This window comes from Marmota flaviventris, chromosome 7, assembly GCF_047511675.1.
Source record: "Marmota flaviventris isolate mMarFla1 chromosome 7, mMarFla1.hap1, whole genome shotgun sequence".
In the NCBI taxonomy this organism is placed as follows: domain Eukaryota; kingdom Metazoa; phylum Chordata; class Mammalia; order Rodentia; family Sciuridae; genus Marmota; species Marmota flaviventris.
In genome coordinates this window covers 40,813,432-40,832,788 of record NC_092504.1, presented here as the reverse complement: position 1 = coordinate 40,832,788, position 19,357 = coordinate 40,813,432, and the positions used below count along the sequence as shown (strand labels likewise).

General features: G+C 36.3%; 1 protein-coding gene across 16 annotated transcripts in view; it reads right to left on the bottom strand.

Annotated features, from left to right (window-relative positions):
• The window catches only part of Fip1l1 (factor interacting with PAPOLA and CPSF1), a 71,996-nt gene extending 62,715 nt beyond the window's left edge, over positions 1–9,281 (bottom strand). For 8 of the 16 annotated variants that reach the window (XM_027938181.3, XM_027938189.3, XM_027938219.3 and 5 more), the window contains exons 1-5: positions 8,958–9,281; positions 7,797–7,841; positions 7,665–7,704; positions 4,370–4,427; positions 2,953–3,056 (exon numbers count right to left, since the gene is read on the bottom strand). In XM_027938181.3, the coding sequence (XP_027793982.1) occupies positions 2,953–3,056; positions 4,370–4,427; positions 7,665–7,704; positions 7,797–7,841; positions 8,958–9,042 (332 nt within the window). In that variant the 5' untranslated portion in view covers positions 9,043–9,281. The remainder of the gene's footprint in view (positions 1–2,952; positions 3,057–4,369; positions 4,428–7,664; positions 7,705–7,796; positions 7,842–8,957) is intronic. The other 8 variants (XM_027938196.3, XM_034635988.2, XM_034635994.2 and 5 more) reach the window with 1 other exon arrangement.
• Positions 9,282–19,357: the final 10,076 nt, after the last annotated feature.

Here is a 19,357-nt window from a genome sequence, read left to right as displayed (position 1 = left end):
ATCATCTCTTCAAGACCTGTGGCTTTCAGCAACTCTCCTCTCAAAGCTTTCAAATCACTATTATGTGCTTATTTCAGCATTATGTTGCACTGAAAATATCTGCTTACTTATCTGTCTTCCTCCCTACTTCTAGAAAATTTTTAAAAAACCTATTAAATTTGTATTTCCATCACCAGTTAATAAATTTAGAAATCAAAAATTGTTGTTTCCTTACCTAAATAGGTAACTTTATCTTTAGGAAAGAAAATTTTTCATGGTGAATCTTCAACAAGAGTTTTTTTTTTTTTGTATCATGATAGATAGAAAATGTAAAAACAATGGAATCAACCACTGATGGTTTAATGTTGGCACACTCTCTATATTACTTTACATAATGCCAACAAATTATTTTCCCTTACAAGATAAAGTATTCTAATTTTTAGATTTATTTTAAACTTTATTTATATGTAGAATGAACTTGTAACAAAAACATGTTACCTTAAAAAATGCTTTTTTTACTTTCTACTTTGCTTTATTTCAGTATCTAGAAATATTTCCCTTGAAAACTGAAAGAAAGCCAGTAAGAAAATAATACTTTGTGCACTGAATTCTTAAAAGCAAATTTAAAAGGCAATTTGTGTTTAAGGGACAATACTAAACTGGTTTAAGTTTCATCTTATAATATTATATTTCCAGATACTAAAGTTAAGCAAACTGCACTCTTCATAAAGGTCTGTAACTTACTTTTGAAATGCATTAAAATAAGTGGACTAACAAATAGATAAAGGACAGAAACATGTATGACTTAATGTAAACATTGAAAAGTGTACATTGTACAATCTGGGTGATGGGTGAATGTTCAAAGGTCAATTCCTTCCTTCAGGTTTTTGAATATTTGAAAATTTTCATCATCAAATGTTGCAGGGGGAAAAAATCTAGAGACAGTGTCAATTTATTCAACAAACATCTACTGAATACTTACTATATATTAGGTAATGTGAGGAAAAGGAAAATCCATAGAACATAATTTCTACTCTAAATGAGTTGATTGTCTAAAAGTGATGAATATATACAAGCATAACTATTAATTCATGAAACTAAGAAGTACTATGAGGAATAAAGTTCTGATAAAGTACTATGAAAATATATGTACATTTAATATTTGCATGCAATTCCTACTAAAAAAGAAAACTGATCACATTCATAATATTAAAAAAAAACTGCTACTCAGATTTATCTTACAAATACAAAACAAAAACTGCTACTCAGATTTAACTTACAAATAAGACAATACAACAAAATCTACAAAATATACAATGATTATCATAATGCAGATAGTAAAAACGTACTAGAACAAAGACCTACTAGTATTGTATTACAGTCCACCGGTAATTATTTACTTTCTCAAGTGGGAATGACTTTCCAGCATTAATATAAGCAGTTGAGTCTCTTCTCTACCCTGTTTCCTAAAAAGCTGCTAAGATTTTTAAACCAAATAGGTAGCTATTATCATAATGCAAAGCTATCTATGACAATTACTGAATTTCAACATTCAAGTTTCCTGAAATTAAAGATTTTGTAAAAAATGGCTCTACTGAACAAGTATTATAAAGTATATAGATAGATACAGATTCCAGATAAGGCTGCTTAATAAACTAAAGTAAAATTAATTTGGTTATTTTATGTGTCCAACGTACAAGCTTTAGTAATCATATTATGTAGACAATCTGAAAAACAAACAATACTGACTCTTAATTCTACCAGCGTAACTAAAAATCTCAATCTATACTTTAGAGCATTCTCTTTCAATCCTTTCATATTCCTTATGTGCTCAATGAGTCAGGAACAGTCATTTACTTGGTCCAGTTTGTGAAATATAATGGATAATTAATTTGAAAAATAATTACAAAAAACAAAAAGAAATACATTTGATTTTTTTATTTATATACGACAGCAGAATGCATTATAATTCTTACTACACATTTAGAGCACAATTTTTCATATCTCTGGTTGTATACACAATATATTCACACCAACTCGTGTCTTCATACCTGTACTTTGGGTAATAATGATCATCATGTTCCACCATCATTAATAACCTCATGCCCCCTCCCTTCCCCTCCAATCTCTCTGCCCTATCTAGAGTTCGTCTATTCCTCCCATGCTCCAGCTCCCTATCCCACTATGTATCAGCCTCCTTACATCAAAGAAAACATTCAACATTTGGTTTTTTGGGATTGGCTAACTTCACTTAGCATTATCTTCTCCAACTCCATCCATTTACCTGCAAATGCCATGATTTCTCATACACTGCTGGTGGGACTGCAAAAATTAGTGCAGCTAATATGGAAAGCAGTATGGAGATTTCTTGGAAAATTGGAAATGGAACCACTATTTGACCCAGCTATCCCTCTCCTTGGTCTATACCCAAAGGACTTAAAAACAGCATACAGGGACACAGCCACATCAATGTTTAAGCAACAGAATTCACAATAGCTAAACTGTGGAACTAACCTAGATGCCCTTCAATAGATGAATGAATAAAAAAATGTGGCATATATACACAATGGAATATTACTCAGCAATAAAAGAATAAAATCATTCGATACAGTTTTTACTAGACAAAAAAAATTAAACCTAAATTAAGATTTGGATAAGTAATAATATGAAAGAATTAATGCCAAATTACAATTCAAAATTTTCCAATTATAGCCAACAAATTCACAGCATTCAAATTCTTTTATGAAAATACTTTAAATGCCATGAATCAAAACTACTGCTTCCATGTAACTAATTAACTTAATCTTTAGGAAAGAAATATCTTCACAGTAAAATTGTAACAAGAGTTCCTTCATATTACATTAAAATAGAAAATGTAAAACAGTGAAATCAACCATTGACAACTTGATATAATCACATATATCTTTGCTATACAGCTTTCACATAAATATTACCTAATTAAAAATAACTTACCCATACTGTGGCGCTCCTGTTTTAATATCTCCTATAGTGACATGAACATCATCCTCGTCATCATCACTGTCACTATCACTATCATCTTCTGTCTCAGTCACTTTCTATAACCAACATAAACATTTTAAAAGTACATTCAATAGTCTACAACAAAATTTTTTTTATTTTACTATTTTTACTTGGTCTGTTTTAATAACTACAAATAAAACCATCCTGTTTGAGATATAGTTTTAGAGAAAAAAGTTACAAGCTTATAAAGCTGATATCTGTATTTCAACTCAGTTATAACTTTGGTGTTCTGTACAATAAAAGTCTTTTTTTTCAGCATCACCTTCTCTTGGCAAATAACAACTCATTTTTGTTTTACTATTTATGACTGCCCTTCTTATAAAAAGAATCTAAGGCAAAATAAGAGATCCACAAAATTATTTTTTTAAATGTATTTTCAAAAAAAAATAATTTTTAGTTGTAGTTGGACACAATACCTTTATTTTGTTCATTTATTTTTATGTGATGCTGAGGATCGAACCCATGGCCTCACATGTGCTAGGCGAGCACTCTAGCTGAGCCACAACCCCAGCCCCTTAAAAAGTATTCTTAACAAAAATATGAATAAAAGGAAAATAATTTTAAGATTCAGTGTCAAGCTTAAAAAGTACCAAATAGTACAGGAGCAGCTGGATTACTCTTGGCATTCATTTATACCTAAAATGGCTCTTGCCTAAAGATGCTTGAGGGAACATCCTATTCCGCTGAGTTAAAGTGGGTCCACTTATAAAGGTTTTACTATGGCTCTAAAAGACTATTAAGTCCACAGTTACATAACAGTAAATAAGCATATCACCCAAGCAAAATATTAATATAATGTACAAATATTCATAAGACCTTCCAAAATACCAATTTGATAGGCATGAAGTCAGGGACCATCACATCTATGGAGAAGAAAAAAAAAAAGGCACTGCTAAAAACTCACAATAAACTTAGGTTGTGAGACTCAATGTTTGCTTTGAAAATCAAACTATGTGGCTCAGTGGTAAAGTGCATGGCTAGCATGTGTGCGGCCCTGAGTTCAATCCCCAGCACTGCCAAAAAGTAAAGTAATTGAGAGAAAAAAAAAATCAAATTATTATCTATTCAGGTAGTCTATTATTCATTTCTTTGAAAGCAATAACCATCAAGCCTTTTGCATGTTATTATTTCCTCTGAAGTCTCTTCCTACTATTTATTCTCCTCATTAACTCCTACATATACTTTTGATGGTACCAGATGAAGTAACAGATGCAAGGAGAGGCCAAATCACACAAGATACTGCACATTATGTTAAATGCTGGCTTTATTTTTAAGTCAATTGTGAAGTTACTGATAAAAATTATAAACAGGAAAGTAAATGGATCTCAAAGCCTTATAATTATGTTACCGGTTTTGGTACGCCATTTTCAGCAGTTTCATCTTCTATTCCTGATGGAGGATTAGCGCTACAGATAAAATAAGTACATGTCAGATACTGTTTTTCAAGAACAGAGAGATTATACTAACATACAGATACATTATATTAATATTTTTACACAATGCCTGATAAGGTTTTCTAAATTAATGTCTCCAATAGATGATAAGAATAAGGATCATAAAATCTGTCTTATTCTGGGTTATTCTTAATATCTTGCATAAAACAGTACTCAGCAATTAAAGAGCTAGGTGTGTAGCTTAAAGTTTTGTCTAGCAATCATAAAGCCCTGGGTGTAATCCCTCATCACAACCACCAATAAGAAAAACAGAAGTAGGAAACGGAAATGCCTCGATAATTTGTTAATAAATTACAATTTGATGATGGGATATAATTTTTAGATTTTGAAAATATGAAGCACACTTAATCAACTTTCCTTATCATAAATCTTTATGGTACATTTCATGTGCAAGGTAATATCATAACTGCCAAGAGCTGTGTAATAATTTCTCCTTTTCCTTCGTGCCCATGAAATTCAATTTGTGATACCTCTTAGTATCCAGTTAATATAACATATCTGCCTGGTTTCCTGTTTCATCAGTCTTATTGGATATGTCCTTTGTTATATAAAAGCCAAAATTCTAATATTAAAAAAAATTAATCTTCATGCAAGACAGTCCTCCAATGTGATATTATTAACAGCCCCATGCCTAGTCTTTTTATTTTTTTGTAGTTGGACACAATGCCTTTATTCTATTTATTTTTATGTAGTGCTGAAGATCAAACCCAGTGCCTCGCACATGCTAGGCCAGCACTCTACCCCTGAGCCCCAGCCCCAGCCCCAGCCCCTAGGCCTAGTCTTTTATATAGACAGTTAATACTTGAATTTGTCCTTTCACAACAAAAACTATATACAATGTAACAATAAAACACACTGTCAAGAGACTCAAGATGACCATTAACCAACAAATAACACTTTCAATACTCTGTAATTGAATAATTATGATTTCAACAGTGGAAACAAGCCACCACTTCACTTCATAGATAGGAAAACTAAAGCACAAAGCAGTGAAATGATTTGATCTAAATCCCAGAAAAAATTAGTAGCATTTCTAAGACATTTCCATTATAATTCATTAGTATATCCACTTCCTGCTTAAATAAATTTCTAAATAGACATAAGTGTTACTTGTTTTTTTCTGGTGTATATAAGTGTGTGCATGCATGCACAGGAGAGAGAACACTCATTTGCTTTTTGTGTCACAAAACAGGATACTATATTCAGTCAAAACTTGGACAGATAAAACATAACAGAACCAGAGACAGTGTAATGTAATAGTTTAAGGGCAGAGGCTTCAGCAATGAACCAGTCACAAAGAAGTGGGGGCAAACTGCAATAGAAGGGACCTAGGAAGAACAATGCAGTGATGTACCAAGCTAGATACTAGTTTTGGCAGAACTCCTTTCTTCGAGGGACTTCTCTCAGAAGTTTTAATTAACCACCACCATTAAAATGGTCAGGTCCCATCCCCAACAGGATGAATTAAATGCATTAGCTCTCCAAATGAAGTTTTAATAAAGAATATGAATAAATTATAATAGTGACACTAAGAGCAAGTAGGATTCTTTCAATAAATTTTATCAAGCTGTATACTAGAGAGTTAAAGTTCAAAAAGAAATTTTGAGAATTACAGCTAAGAACAAAAAACAATGGTATGAAGACTATATTTGATTACAGCTCTATACCCAGTAATCAACTAATTGCTTCCTTAATTAAAGAAATATTTAATCACTTTCATAACTATATATTAATCCCAATTTTGTGGTTGGGAATAGGATTTGAAATTGAGCTGAATACATAAATTTCAAAACTAAATGATTAAATTTCACATAACAAATTGAATGAAATATAGGGGTATATTTGGGTGAGGAAAAACTGTAATTTCAGCTCTTCCTAAACTATTTCCACTTCCACTTCTTCCTTATCCTTTTTTTTTTTTTTTTTGTTATACAGCTTTACTGAGATATAATTCACATTTATCCACTTAAAGGGTATAATTATATGAGTTTTAACGTATTCACAGTGCAATCATAACTATTTGACTCTAGAACATGTGCATGGACCTCCAAAAGAAATATTCTGTGTATCAGCAGTTGCTTTCCATTTTCCCCAAGCCTACAACTATTAATCTTCCTGTCTCTATGGATTTGCTAATTCTGAACAGTTCATATAAATGGAATCAGGTAACATGTTGTCCTTTGTGACTGTTTTTTTTTTTTTTTCACTTGCTATAATGTTTCACAGAAGTGAAATTTCTTCTGTGTTGTAACATATATCAATAGTTCATTTCTTTTCACTGTCACACACATTTAACCTATCATTTCATCAGTTTATGGATCCTTAGATTGTTTCCAATTTTTGACTACAAAGAATAAGGCTGTTATTATGAACACTCACATGCATGTTTTTGTGTGGATGTATATTTTACCTTCTGAGTGGAAATGCTGGATCATTTGGTAACTCTTTGTTTCACTGAGGAAACCATTAGACTGTCAAAGTAACTGGACCATTTTATAATCTCATCAGAGGTATTTTAATAAGGAACAATGAGGATTCCTATTTTTTTACATCCTCACCAACACTTGTTTTATCTTTTTGTTTTATAGCCATCCTACTGGGTAGTTATTTCCTTGTATTTTTAAAATCCAAATATTCCTTAAGTGCTCTTTTTAAAACTATTCCCTCCATGATTTAGAGTACTAAGGTACTGTCAGAGTACAGTCAGCATAACCATGTACTTACATGAGGTGCTTTGAAATTTGGAGTAAATTTCTGTTCCCCAAATATATTCTACAAATGTTATTTATACCTTCCTGATAATTTAACAAAGAAAATCAACCTTACCAAAAATTAGTCAATTCTATTTTGAAGTTAAATAAAACATTGAAATTTTTAAAAATATTATAAAAGCAATAATTTTCATAGTTTCTTTAAATGTTAAAGTATTTTCCTCAGTAGTGCAGTGATTATGCTGTGTACACCACTATTAAGCTCACTTAAAAGTTATTTAAAACGTATTCAAATCCCAACTTTAAAAACTATCCTAGCAAATAAGATGGAATTAGTGTAAGACTATGTCTTGAATATCCTCCAACCTTTAGTCAGAATGTTATAGTCAAGCCAATAATCATAACAATCTTGACAATTTGTTGATAGAACAACTTTAGCACACAATCTGTACAAGCATCAGCAGGAAATTTCACTAACCTGGCATTTTCTTCTTCTGGCCTTTCAACTTCATTTTCGTCTACCAAATAAAATAAAATAAAATAAATAAATAAACCAAGCTTAAAGAAAGCAGTATTATGAAAATCTGAAGTGATCATCACAAGCACTAACCTAGGTCCTTTGCCAAATCACTGTGCACATGCACGTCCCATGGGCCTATAAGCATATCCAAAGTTAGATCACCTTATAATCACTAAACAAGATACGTCTTTTATGGAAAAAAAAAAATCAGACTTTACTGCTATAAAAATAAGCTTAAGAGGTACTGAAGATTTCCAGATCTTCATAAAAGAAATTCCACACTTTCACATTTCAAAGTATTAAAGCTAAATCTCTCCACCAAAGATAATGTACTTTTTTACAAGTTTATCAAAGTTACATCATTGAGGAGCTGCATGGTGCCCAACATGCAGATTTAATGCACTCTTCTAAAACAATAGAGAATTTACCTTTTAGTCAAGGAATAAATGTTTGGTTTCAAATCTGGAGTCACTACCAGACAAGGATTATGACTTTTAAAACCAGATGTTAAATAAGTCCACTTCAAAATGTACAAGATGCATTATTTTGAGGAGAAAGAAAATACATGAGATGACACCGGAAATTATAAACCCAAGGGTCATGAACTTCTATGATGTGGATTAAAGAGTAATCTCTTAAAAAAGAAAAACTTCACCTTAACACAGGAGACAGAGATTTTCTTTGTGGGCCATAATGTATTCATTCCATCTCTTTTTTTTTCCTGTCTTTTAAATGATAATTTTAAAGTACGATTTTCAGACAAGGAGGTACCCTTGCAGGTGCATTCCATACAAACTGACCATCAAGAAACAAGACATTAGTTTCACAGCATTAACTTTATTTAGCTATCATTACAGAATGACTGTTTCTGAAAGCAAGGGACAAGAAGGCACCAAGAGATGCACCAAACACACTCCAAAATCGATAGGAAAATCAAGAATAAAGGGAGAGGAGGCGAGGCGGCCTGGAGGCCCGGGGAAGAGGCGGACGAGCGGGACTCACAGTCGAGCTGGGCCCGGGTCCCACGTCCTCCGCCGCCGCGGTGGTGCACAGGGGGTCAAGGACCGGGGCTGCGCGGAGGAGGCCGCGGGGCTGGGGGCGCGCACGCCGCGCTCGGCCTCGGCAGGCCCGACAGGCTCCCAGGGAGGCCCACGGCGGCGGCGCGAGGGACCGGGAGGCCAGCCGTTTGCGGGCCGAGAGAGGGGAGGCCCGAGAGACCCGGGAGAGAGACAGGGACAGGAAGTTCCGTACCGCCATACAGCCACTCTTCCTCCTCATCCCCTCCGGTGCCGCCGCTCAGCTCGGACACTAGACGCTCGACCTCGCCGGCCGACATGGCCGCCCCCGCTCACAATTTAAAGACGGCGATCAACAGCCCCCTCCAACCCCTTCCCCAGATTCGCTGTCCCGGGGCACGAGACAGGCGCGAACCCAGAGGTGAGCGAACCAAAAAACCACGAGACTCAAATCCAAGGAAGGCGGTGGCGAAGGCGGCAAAGATGAAGATTCCTGCGCCGGCCCGCCTGCGCACGCGCAGCGGCACTTAAGCGGCGCAGCGTCTCTAGGTGGCTGGGCTTCCGCGGCGGCTGCACCTGGGCCCGGTTGGGCATGCGCAATGCAGTCGGCCCCGCCCCGACGGAGGCCCGCGGCGTCCTCGGCGTGGCTTTCTCGCGGGCGTCCTGCGTCCGCTTGGTTCCCCTCCCCCAGCCTTCCCTCCAATCGCTCTGGGCTTTTGCCACTCCATTGTTTGTTTTCTGTCTGCTTCTGTTTGCTTTGATGTCCCATTTAGTTACTTAAGTTTTCCTAAAGGCTTTTTGTTTCATTCTTGACATGTTGCACGCAGGATACCGAATCGTCACTGTCACCTGTCGGGCCAAAGTTGCTCACTAGAGAAGAAATCATCTACATTTGGTGTCTCGAAAAATTAATTTAAAAAGCCAAGCGAAGAAAAATTGTCATGAAAAATACATTCTCCTTGTTTAAAAAATAATAATAATTGAAGTCGAGGTCAAAGACCGCCTTATCCACTACCCTCAACTTCAGAGGTCACCCTTTTGTTTGTTGTGCATTGTTCTGAAATTTTTCTTACATTTACTTCAGGTGTCTTGTTGGAAGAACTTGAAGTTGAGCCTTAAAAGGCATAGTGTAGTACTCTAACATCCTGCGACTTGCTCTTTTTTTTTTTTTTTTTTTTTTTTGACCTACTAAAGTCTTGAAGATCATTTTAATTTTAGTATATGTCCCCTGCCTTTTTTTTTTTAATCTTTATTTTATTTATTTTTATGTGGTGCTGAATATCGAACCTAGGACCTCACATGTGCTAGGCGAGTGCTCTACTGCTGAGCCACAACCCCAGTCCTAGTATGTGTCTTTTTTTAAGCTGATAAAAATCTGTAGCATGGCTATCACAAAGTGAGTATGGCTACTTTGCTATTGATGCACATGATTGCATTCAAATCTTTTGCCAGAAGAAAGAAATCCTACAATAAAGATCCTTGTGGTTTCTTGAAGTTTTATCCAAGTGTTTCCTCAAGCTGGATCATAAGAATGGGTAGTTTTTATTTTAATAAATAATGCCTCAAGATGACATTGGTTGTGTTAAAAATGGAATTCCAGTTCTTAACTAGTTGGTTGTATGACCTTGGGTAATCAACCTACAAAGTGAGAAAGCTGAATTAGATATTTCTAATATTCCCTTAATTCTACAAATTTCAAGTGGGATACTCATTTTTCAACAGAAAGAAATCTATTTTGATTGTACAAATCAATGAACAGACTTTTTTGTGTGTGTTTTCTAATGAATAAATATTGTTTCTTTATTCCACAGTCTATTGGTACCTGCTATGTTTAAGATGGTGGAAAATAAAGACATGAGTAAAACAGGATTGCCCTTAAAAAGCTCTCAGTTTATTGAGAAAGACAGAGGGTGGTAAGCAGTTAACTTTCCCTCAAGGAAAAGGTGGAAGTGTTTACACCCCACCAATTCCACACCATCTCCTGTTATTTAAACAAGCCATGTGGTTTTAATTCTCTATCTTTGAATGAACCTCTACCTACTTTGTTGAAAGCAATTCCTTACATTCTTCTAAATTCTGTTTACCTTTGTAAAATCTTTCCTGAATCCCACTTCATCTCTTCCCATTTATTTACTTATGCAATCAATATTTGTGGAAAGTCTACTGAGAGTCAGGAACTCTTTAAAATTACATAGATTTAGCAGTGGGTTAAAAAAAAAAAAAAGAAAGTCCTTCCTTTCCTGGGGCTTTCATTCTTTTGAGAGTCAGACAACAACAACAACAAAAATATTAAGAATTATGAAGAATAAGCTATAAGAAGGTCCAGAGAAATGTGATGAAGAGGGATGGTGCAAATTTTTATCGAGTAGTCTGAAAAAGTTATTCTAATGAGGTGATATAAGTGTTGCGTCCTGCATGAAAACAGGATGTAAGCCCTGTGGATTCCTGTGTGAATAGACTAATGAAGGAATTAGGAAGTGCAAAGGCCCTGAGGTAGAAGAATTCTTGGCATGTTCAAAGAACCCAAATATACCTGGATTGAAATGATGACGAAATGTAGATGAGGTCAGTGGTATTGGAGAATAAGTAGGGCAGAGCTAATCACCTGTCTAGACCTTGTGCTTCCTCCATGGCGTGAGTTGATCACATTGTACAGTTCAGACTCTTCATTAGACCTAATCCTCCCTCAAACAGGGCATCTTGTTTGTTGCTTCCATTTCTTGCATGGTACAAAACACCAAATGGACCTTCTTGGTTTTGCTGAAAGAAATGGAATGAAGGTTTTCTTTGTTTATTATTCTAAAAATCCCCAATGACTGGTGATTTCAAGGGAGAACCAATTGCTGTTTACTGAGGGGCTTTTTTCATCTCCCAGCTGCCTGAAAGCAGCTTCCCTTTCAAAGCATTGCTTAAACTGATCTAAAGAATTGGTGAAGAATAACTGATGCATGAGATCACCTTCATGGTAAAGGTTAGCATTTGAGCTTAGCTTTGAAAATGAACATTTCTATAAGCAGAGAAGCCCATAAATCACTAATAACCACTTTTAAAAGTCCTCTTCCTTCCTTGCTTCCAAACTGAGTTTCTGGCATGACTACACTTCCTTAGTTAAAGATGTCTTTATCTGCTTACTCACGGAGGGGGGAGGTCAAAGATACATAGTTTGAAGATATTTTATACACTTCTTCCCACCCTATACACTATTGCTAAGAGCCATAGCCAGTAGGAATGACACATGGCATTTTTGGTTGAAAGGTGATGCCAGCAAGCCATTGAGATGATAATGATTATGTTAAGATGTGCATTCAATTGGATATTAGACCCCTGCTGTCCGCCTCAGCCTGCTACTTTGGAGCTCTGTGGGACTCCCAGAGAGTTCCCATTGGTTGGGGAAGTGCGGTAGGAGGGATTTCCGGAGGAGGGATTGCCGGTTGGTTGGTGTGGTGTGTCCCAGAAGAAGGCCACGTGCATGGTGTTCGCGGGAGTTTTGGAAATAATGTTTGTTCCTGCTTGAGTGGCTCGTGATTTTGTGCCCAGTCAGACTGCGGCACACTATAATCTTATCAAACTACTACATTTGTTCTGATCATATTGGTTTAGTATTTTATTGTTTTTTGTGATCTGTTATTTCTTGGCAAAAATAATAAGCCAGGCATGGTGGTGCCCCTCTGTAGTCACAGCTACTCTGGAGGCTGAGAAGGGAGAATCACTAGAACCCACAAGTTTACAACCTGGGCAACATAGCAAGACCCTCCATCCCAATAAATAAATAAATGATGATGATGATGATAATAATAATAATAATAATAATCTGATTTTAATGTATCTATCCCTGAGAAGCACTCTCAAGGAATGTTTCATTAAAATGATTAAATGGTGGCTAAATGATGACAAGAGTTGAGAATCAAATTAAAAGGTCTTGCACAGCAACCAGTGTGTGGAAATATAGTACTCAAAAAGGTGTTTTTCATAGATTTGGCATTTGGGCACAACTTTAGATATGTCACTTAAGTGTCAATGTCCTTTAGTTTGCATGTCAGTAAATTGATATAGTAATGTTTTATAACCAGTGCTTAAAAGGATAACAAAGTTAAATGAAGTTGCAAACATCAAAGAAATTGACCAGTTAGAGGCCAGGAGGTGCCATGTTATGGGTTAGGCTTTTCCTCACCATCCCTCCAACATTTTCTTTTTCTTTTTAGTTGTTTTTATTTATTTATTTATTTACTTATTTATTTTTCTAGGCCTATCCTTGTTTGAACAACCAGAATAATTACACCTGTGCAGAGCTGTCCCTGTCTTCTTTTTGGTGCTTCAGTGATGAATTAGTCCCAGTTAGCCATCCTCCTCTGCATCTTAACATCCTTTAGCTTTACACTTTGTATTGCTAGTTGTTTCTAGAAAGTTCTGTTGTCTCCTATTCACACATACACTGTTAATGTAAACTGGGTGTGCCCTTTAAGGATGAGAACAAAATTTTGTTTTAATCTGTGTAGTCACCAAATCTTGTCTCATAATGTCCATCACATGGAAAGTGGTCAGTGAATCCTTAAGCCAAGCACTGATCCTGTATATGGAGGACTTAGAAAGGAAATATGTTTGATTTTTTTTTTTTTTTTTTTTAGGAATTGCTGACTATTTTGAGCAGAAAAGTACAAATCACATTAATAAGGTAACTGTGACAGTCTTAAGCAGATCATGTTAGCAGGAATTTATTCTATTCCACCATAACATCTGAGACAAAGAAATCACTTTTGGGTGGCTTTCTTTTCTGTCTACCCTGCATATCAAGGACATTTTATCCAGTTACATGACTTTTAGTACCACCTACATCATTGGGAGCCAAAGACTCTCAAATTCCTACCTGCAGTTTTCACTTCTTGAGCTCAGGACTCTCAGCATCACTCAAATATTTCATCAGATGAATCTTTTTGATAGTTAATAGGCATTTCAAACTTATGCCCAGAACAGAATTTGTGAATTCCCTTCTCAAGCTTGTCCTATCCTATTGCCATATTCCCCAGATTTCCTTTATGCTTTAGATATGAGATGTCTCGCAAAGCTCACATGTGGGACAATAATGCAAGAAGGTTCAGAGGTAAAATGATTGGGCTATGAAAGCTTTAACCCAATCAGTACATTAATCCCCTGATGGGATTAACTAGGTGTAATTGACAGCAGGTAGGATGTGGCTGGAGACAATGGGGCCCTGGGGGCGTGCTTTTGAGGTATATTCTTTGTGTCTGGTGAGTAGAGTCTCTGCTTCCTGATATGAGGTCTTGACCTGCTTCCCTTTGCCACACTCTTCTGCTCTGATGTTCGGCCTGACCTCGAGCCTGGAGCCCTGAAGAATGAAGCCGGCTGGACCAAGACCTCTAAAATGGTGAGCCTCCAAATAAACTTTTTTCTCTTTTAATTGTTCTTGTTAGGTCTTTTGGCCACAAATGAAAAAAAAAAAAAAAGGCTGATTAAAACACCATTTTCATATTAGTAATCACTATTCAAATAATTATGTCAACACAAACCCAAAGAATCATTTTTTCCCTTTCCTCTTCTTTTTTTTTTTTCCTCATCTGCCTCTGTCATACTGTGCAATATCCTCTTAGGTCTTCTCATAAAATATATACAAAATATATCCCAAATCTGTCTTCTTCTCTCCACCTCTACTACCATACTGAAATTCAAGTAACACAAAACCCTTCAGTGGCTTCCTCTGACATGTCAAATGCAAATCCTTGGGACCTACAAGCTCCTTCATGGTCTGGTATGTCCTAAAGTTTCATGAGGCTACACAGGCTATTCATTAAGCAACGTTTAGGGATCTTCCCTATCCCCCCATTCTTCATCATCTTTTGTCAACATTGTAGTGTCGTTCCTTCACATCTCTACTATGGACTGAATGTTTGTGTCCCCCACCCACACAAAAAAATTTCTGTGTTGAAACCTTTTAATCCACCATATGCTGGTGTTTGAAGATGGTCCTTGGGGAGAAAAGAAGCCCTCCTTGATAGGGAGGAATATCATGTCCGTCGTAAGACAGGAGAGCTTGCTCCCTTCCTCTTTGTTGTCTGCAACATGATGGCATGACTGAAAGACAACCATCTGCAAACCAGGAAAAGGTCCCACACCAGAACTGGTCAATCCCAGCACTCTGATCTTGGACTTCCCAGCTTTCAGGACTGTGAGAAATAAATCTCTATTGCTCAAGTCATCCAGTGTATGGTATTTCTGTTTTAGCAGCTTGAACTGAGACAATATCTATGCTTATTCCTTTCCAGTTCTTGCAGATCTGATTCCCAATGATGCATTTAATTCAGTCTTTACCTTTGTTCCATTTAGTGTGCATTCCGAGAAATCTCATATTTTAGTAGAAAGGATCAGGGGCTGTAAAGGGGTGTGGCTAAATGGCAGAGCACACAAAAAAGAAGAAAGAAAACATTTAGCAGAAAGATGACCCTACTTTTCACTTAAACTGATATTCAATTATAAAATTTATTGACAAGGACATCATTTCTCATCTTTTTATACTACATGCCCACCATTATCTTTTGCCTGATTGTACCATGAAGCCTGGAAAGATTTTACCTGCACCCCTGTTGCTCCTCATCATGTCTGTAATTTCTTCCTGCACAGGTTCAAGTCCTGTGTATTCTTTTCAGATTCTATCTCCTTTTCCCCTTCTCTGACATTTGGCCACCATGGATCATGCTATTCTGGAAACACTTTTCCCCCATGGCTTCTCACACAGACTGTAATTCTGCCTGCCCAGAGAAATTGCTCCATTTTCTATCATTATCATGTCTCTTCTTCATGCTCCTTTAAAGCTAACTCAAGCATACCATATGACTCCCCAGATACCAGACTTATTTCCTGCAATCCGGAATCATATATCCAATGTCTTACTAGATGTTTCTACCCAGATGTCCCTCAAATATCTTCAAAACAATATGCCTCCATATCTATTAGGATGGCCACTTTAAAAGTAACAGAAAGTATCAAGTGTTGGAAAGAATGTGGAGAAATTGGAACCCTTGTGCATTGTCATAGAGAATATAAAATGTTGCAGGTACTGTGGAAAACAGAACTAATGTTTTTGAAATATTAACAATAGAATTACTGTATGATTCAGCATTTTTTCTTCTAGATATATGCACAAAAGAATTGAAGACAGGATATAGAGATTGGTACACACATTCAGAGCAGTATTATTGACAATAACCTATAGGTGGAAGCAACTAATGTCCATTAACAGGTGAATGGATAGATACTATATATACATACCATGAAATATTAATCAATTTTTAAAAGGATATGAATACTGACACATGTTACAACATAGATGAACATAGGACATTATGCTAACTAGAATAAGACAACAAATCATATACTGTATGATTCCACTTATGTGGAATACTAGAGTAGTCAACTAATGGAAACAAAGTAGAGTGGAGGTTGCCAGAAGCTTGGGAAGGAAATGAAGAACTGTCTAAAGTGTATGGGATTTCAGTTTTGCAAAATAAAATGTTCTGGATATTTGTTATACAACAGTGTGAATGTACTTAATGCTCCTGAACTATACACTTTTAAATAGCTAATGTGGTAAATGTTATGATATGCATAAGTTCTCATAATTTTAAAAAATGTTCCAACTGAATTCAGTATATTATTCCCCAATCTGCTGCTTTTCTGATTTTTCAAATATAATTCACTGCCATTTACCAGTGATCCACACACTGGGTGCTAACCTAAAATTCTCCTGCTGCATCCTTTTTTCTGCTAGATAACTCACCAAACCTTTTGGCACTATTTTTTTTAATATTTATTTTTTAGTTATATGTAGACAGGATATCTTTTTTAATATATTTTTTGGGGGGCTGGAGCTGGGGCTCAGCAGTAGAGTGCTCGCCTAGCATGTGCAAGGTGCTGGGTTTGATCCTCAGCACCACATAAAAATAAATAAAATAGACATTATGTTCAACTACAACTAAATATATATATATATATATATATATATATATATATATATATATATATATATATATTTTAGTGATGAACACAACATCCTTATTTATTTATTTTTATGTGATGCTGAGGATTGAACCCAGTGCCTCACACATGCTGGGCAAGCATTCTCCCTCTGAGCCACAACCCCAGCCCTGGCATTGTTTTTTAAATGTCTCTTATACACCACCCTCTGTCATTCTCTTTTATTGTTATCCCTAACAACTCTTAGCTATAGTTGTTGCTGGTAACTAACCTATTTTTCTAAAATGCAAAGGTGAGCTGGGTGCAGTGGCAGGAGGGTGCAGTGGCAGGCTGAGGCAGGAGGATTGTGAATTCAAAGCCAGACTCAGCAAAAACGAGGCACTAAGCAACTAACTCAGTGAGACCCTGTCTCTAAATATAAAATAGTGCTGGGGAAGTGGCTGAGTGGTTGATTGCCCCTGAGTTCAATTCCTGGTACCAAAATAAATAAATAAGTAAATAAGATCCAGAGGTGAACAAGCAATTTCTACCCAAAGACTTCAACAGTTTCCAATTGGCTGCTACTATTTAGAATAGAAAATAAGATGCTTCATGATCTTGTCTGTTCCTTTTCTAGTTACGTGTTCATATTTTTCTTAGACCTTTCTTTATGCAGTGCACTCCAGCTAAAATAACCTATTTGTAGTTCCTAAGAACACATTTTACAGTTTCATACCTCAACAACTTTTTTCATGTTGCACTTTCTGCCTGGGCTACCAGGAATACTCCTCCCTATCTTGTCCACCTGCAAAACACCTGGTTTCTTTGAAAGAAACTAAAAACTCATGTTCTATATGAAACTTCTTCTGACCACTTCCCTTTTTCTTTCACTCAATCAGAATTTATTATTCCTTTCCCTAGTAACTCCTATGTATTTTTTAAAATCACTGCTTCTGTGATATTTTATTGCACTTGGTATGAGTTCTTTTATTTCTGTATAATTCTTTTTGAAGACAAGGATTAGCTTATTTCTCTTCATATCCTGAATACCCAACACAGGGTCTGGAATACTGTACAAGTTCATTAAAAGTTTTCTGAATATTTATTATATGGATTTTTTAATTTTAAAATTTATTTATTGTAATTAATTATATATGACAGCAGAATGCAATTCAATTCATATTACACAAATAGAGTGCAATTTTTCATGTCTCTGGTTGAACACAAAATAGCGTCACACCATTCGTGTTTTCATACATGTACTTATAATAATGATGTCTGGCTCATTCCACAGTCTTTCCTACCCCCATACCCTATACCCTGCTTCCCCTCCCTCCCCTTTGCCCTATATAAAGTTATTAATTGAGCATTCAACAAACACTTATAGAACACATACTATCTTCTAATTTGGGGAATTCCTTGGTGTCTAGTGCATAATCTAGTAGAATAGATGTTAAGGAAAATAGGTATGTTGAAACTTACCCAATGATGTTGCAAGTACTTAGCAGACTTAGAAGAGGACAGGGTAGTAGAGGTAGTGAGTTAGGAAAACACTCACATGGAATGTATAATTGGAATGGTTTTTTAGGGTAAGAGTTTATCAGGTGCAAATTCTTTGTGAGTCCTATGATTTATTAATCATTTCATCTTGGAGTTTGGCACAGTGATTTCACTTAAGTGTTTAATAAATATTGGTTGAACAAACTGAGCCTGTGAAACTCTCCAGAGTCAATCGTTGATTTTGTTATGCAGGTACATAATGTTCCAGGCTGGGAGAATCAGTGCAGAGAAATTGAGAAATCATGAAGGATTTGGTAACTTTGAAGGAATGTGGATATATCTTATAGGCAACTGGACCAGGTGAAGCTTTGAAGCAGTAAAATGGAAGGACCATCTTAGTTTATTAGGAAGAAACCTGAATCGAAGGTGGAAGAGATGGAAAACTGGGAAATCATGGGACAATCATTGTGTTAGTCCAGGTGAGTGATATTGCTGAGTGATGTGACAGCAAGGATGGAGAGGTAGAACTAGTTTCTAGGAGTTTTGAAACACGTCAAGATTTAGTGATAATGAGATGCAGGTGAATAGATGGAGAAAGGGAAATAAGGTTTATTAAGAGGCTTGTTTGCAGGCTGGAGTTGTAACTCCCAAGGGTGAGGCACTGGGTTCGATCTTAGTACTACATAAAAACAAAGGCATTGAGTCCACATACAACTAAAAAAAAAAGTAAAAAAAAACCAACCAAACAAACAAAAAACCCCCACCACCACCAACAACAAAAAACAGGCTTGTGTGCACAATAACGCGTGTGATAGCAGCCTATCAACTACAAATTATTACATAGCAGTTGCTGTTTTTATATGGGGAAAGTGGCTGTAATTTCAGAGATGTGTTCATATCCGAGAAAGATATTAAACTTCAGATCAGGTTTTATTATTCCTAAGACTTCTCAGGGAGCACGGAAAGGTAACTTGAGCAGACAGATGGGGGACAAAGGTAACGTAGGTCAGCTCTTTCCTAGACAGCCCCTTTTCTTCTCTGGAACTTTTGCGGAAGCCCAGGGCCACGGAGCTCCGCCCATTTCTTCCCAGTCCCGCCCACCCTTCCTCTAGCCTCCTAACTAGCCAATCAGTGCTCAGTTACGTCATCACCGTGCGCGGTCACCAGGCG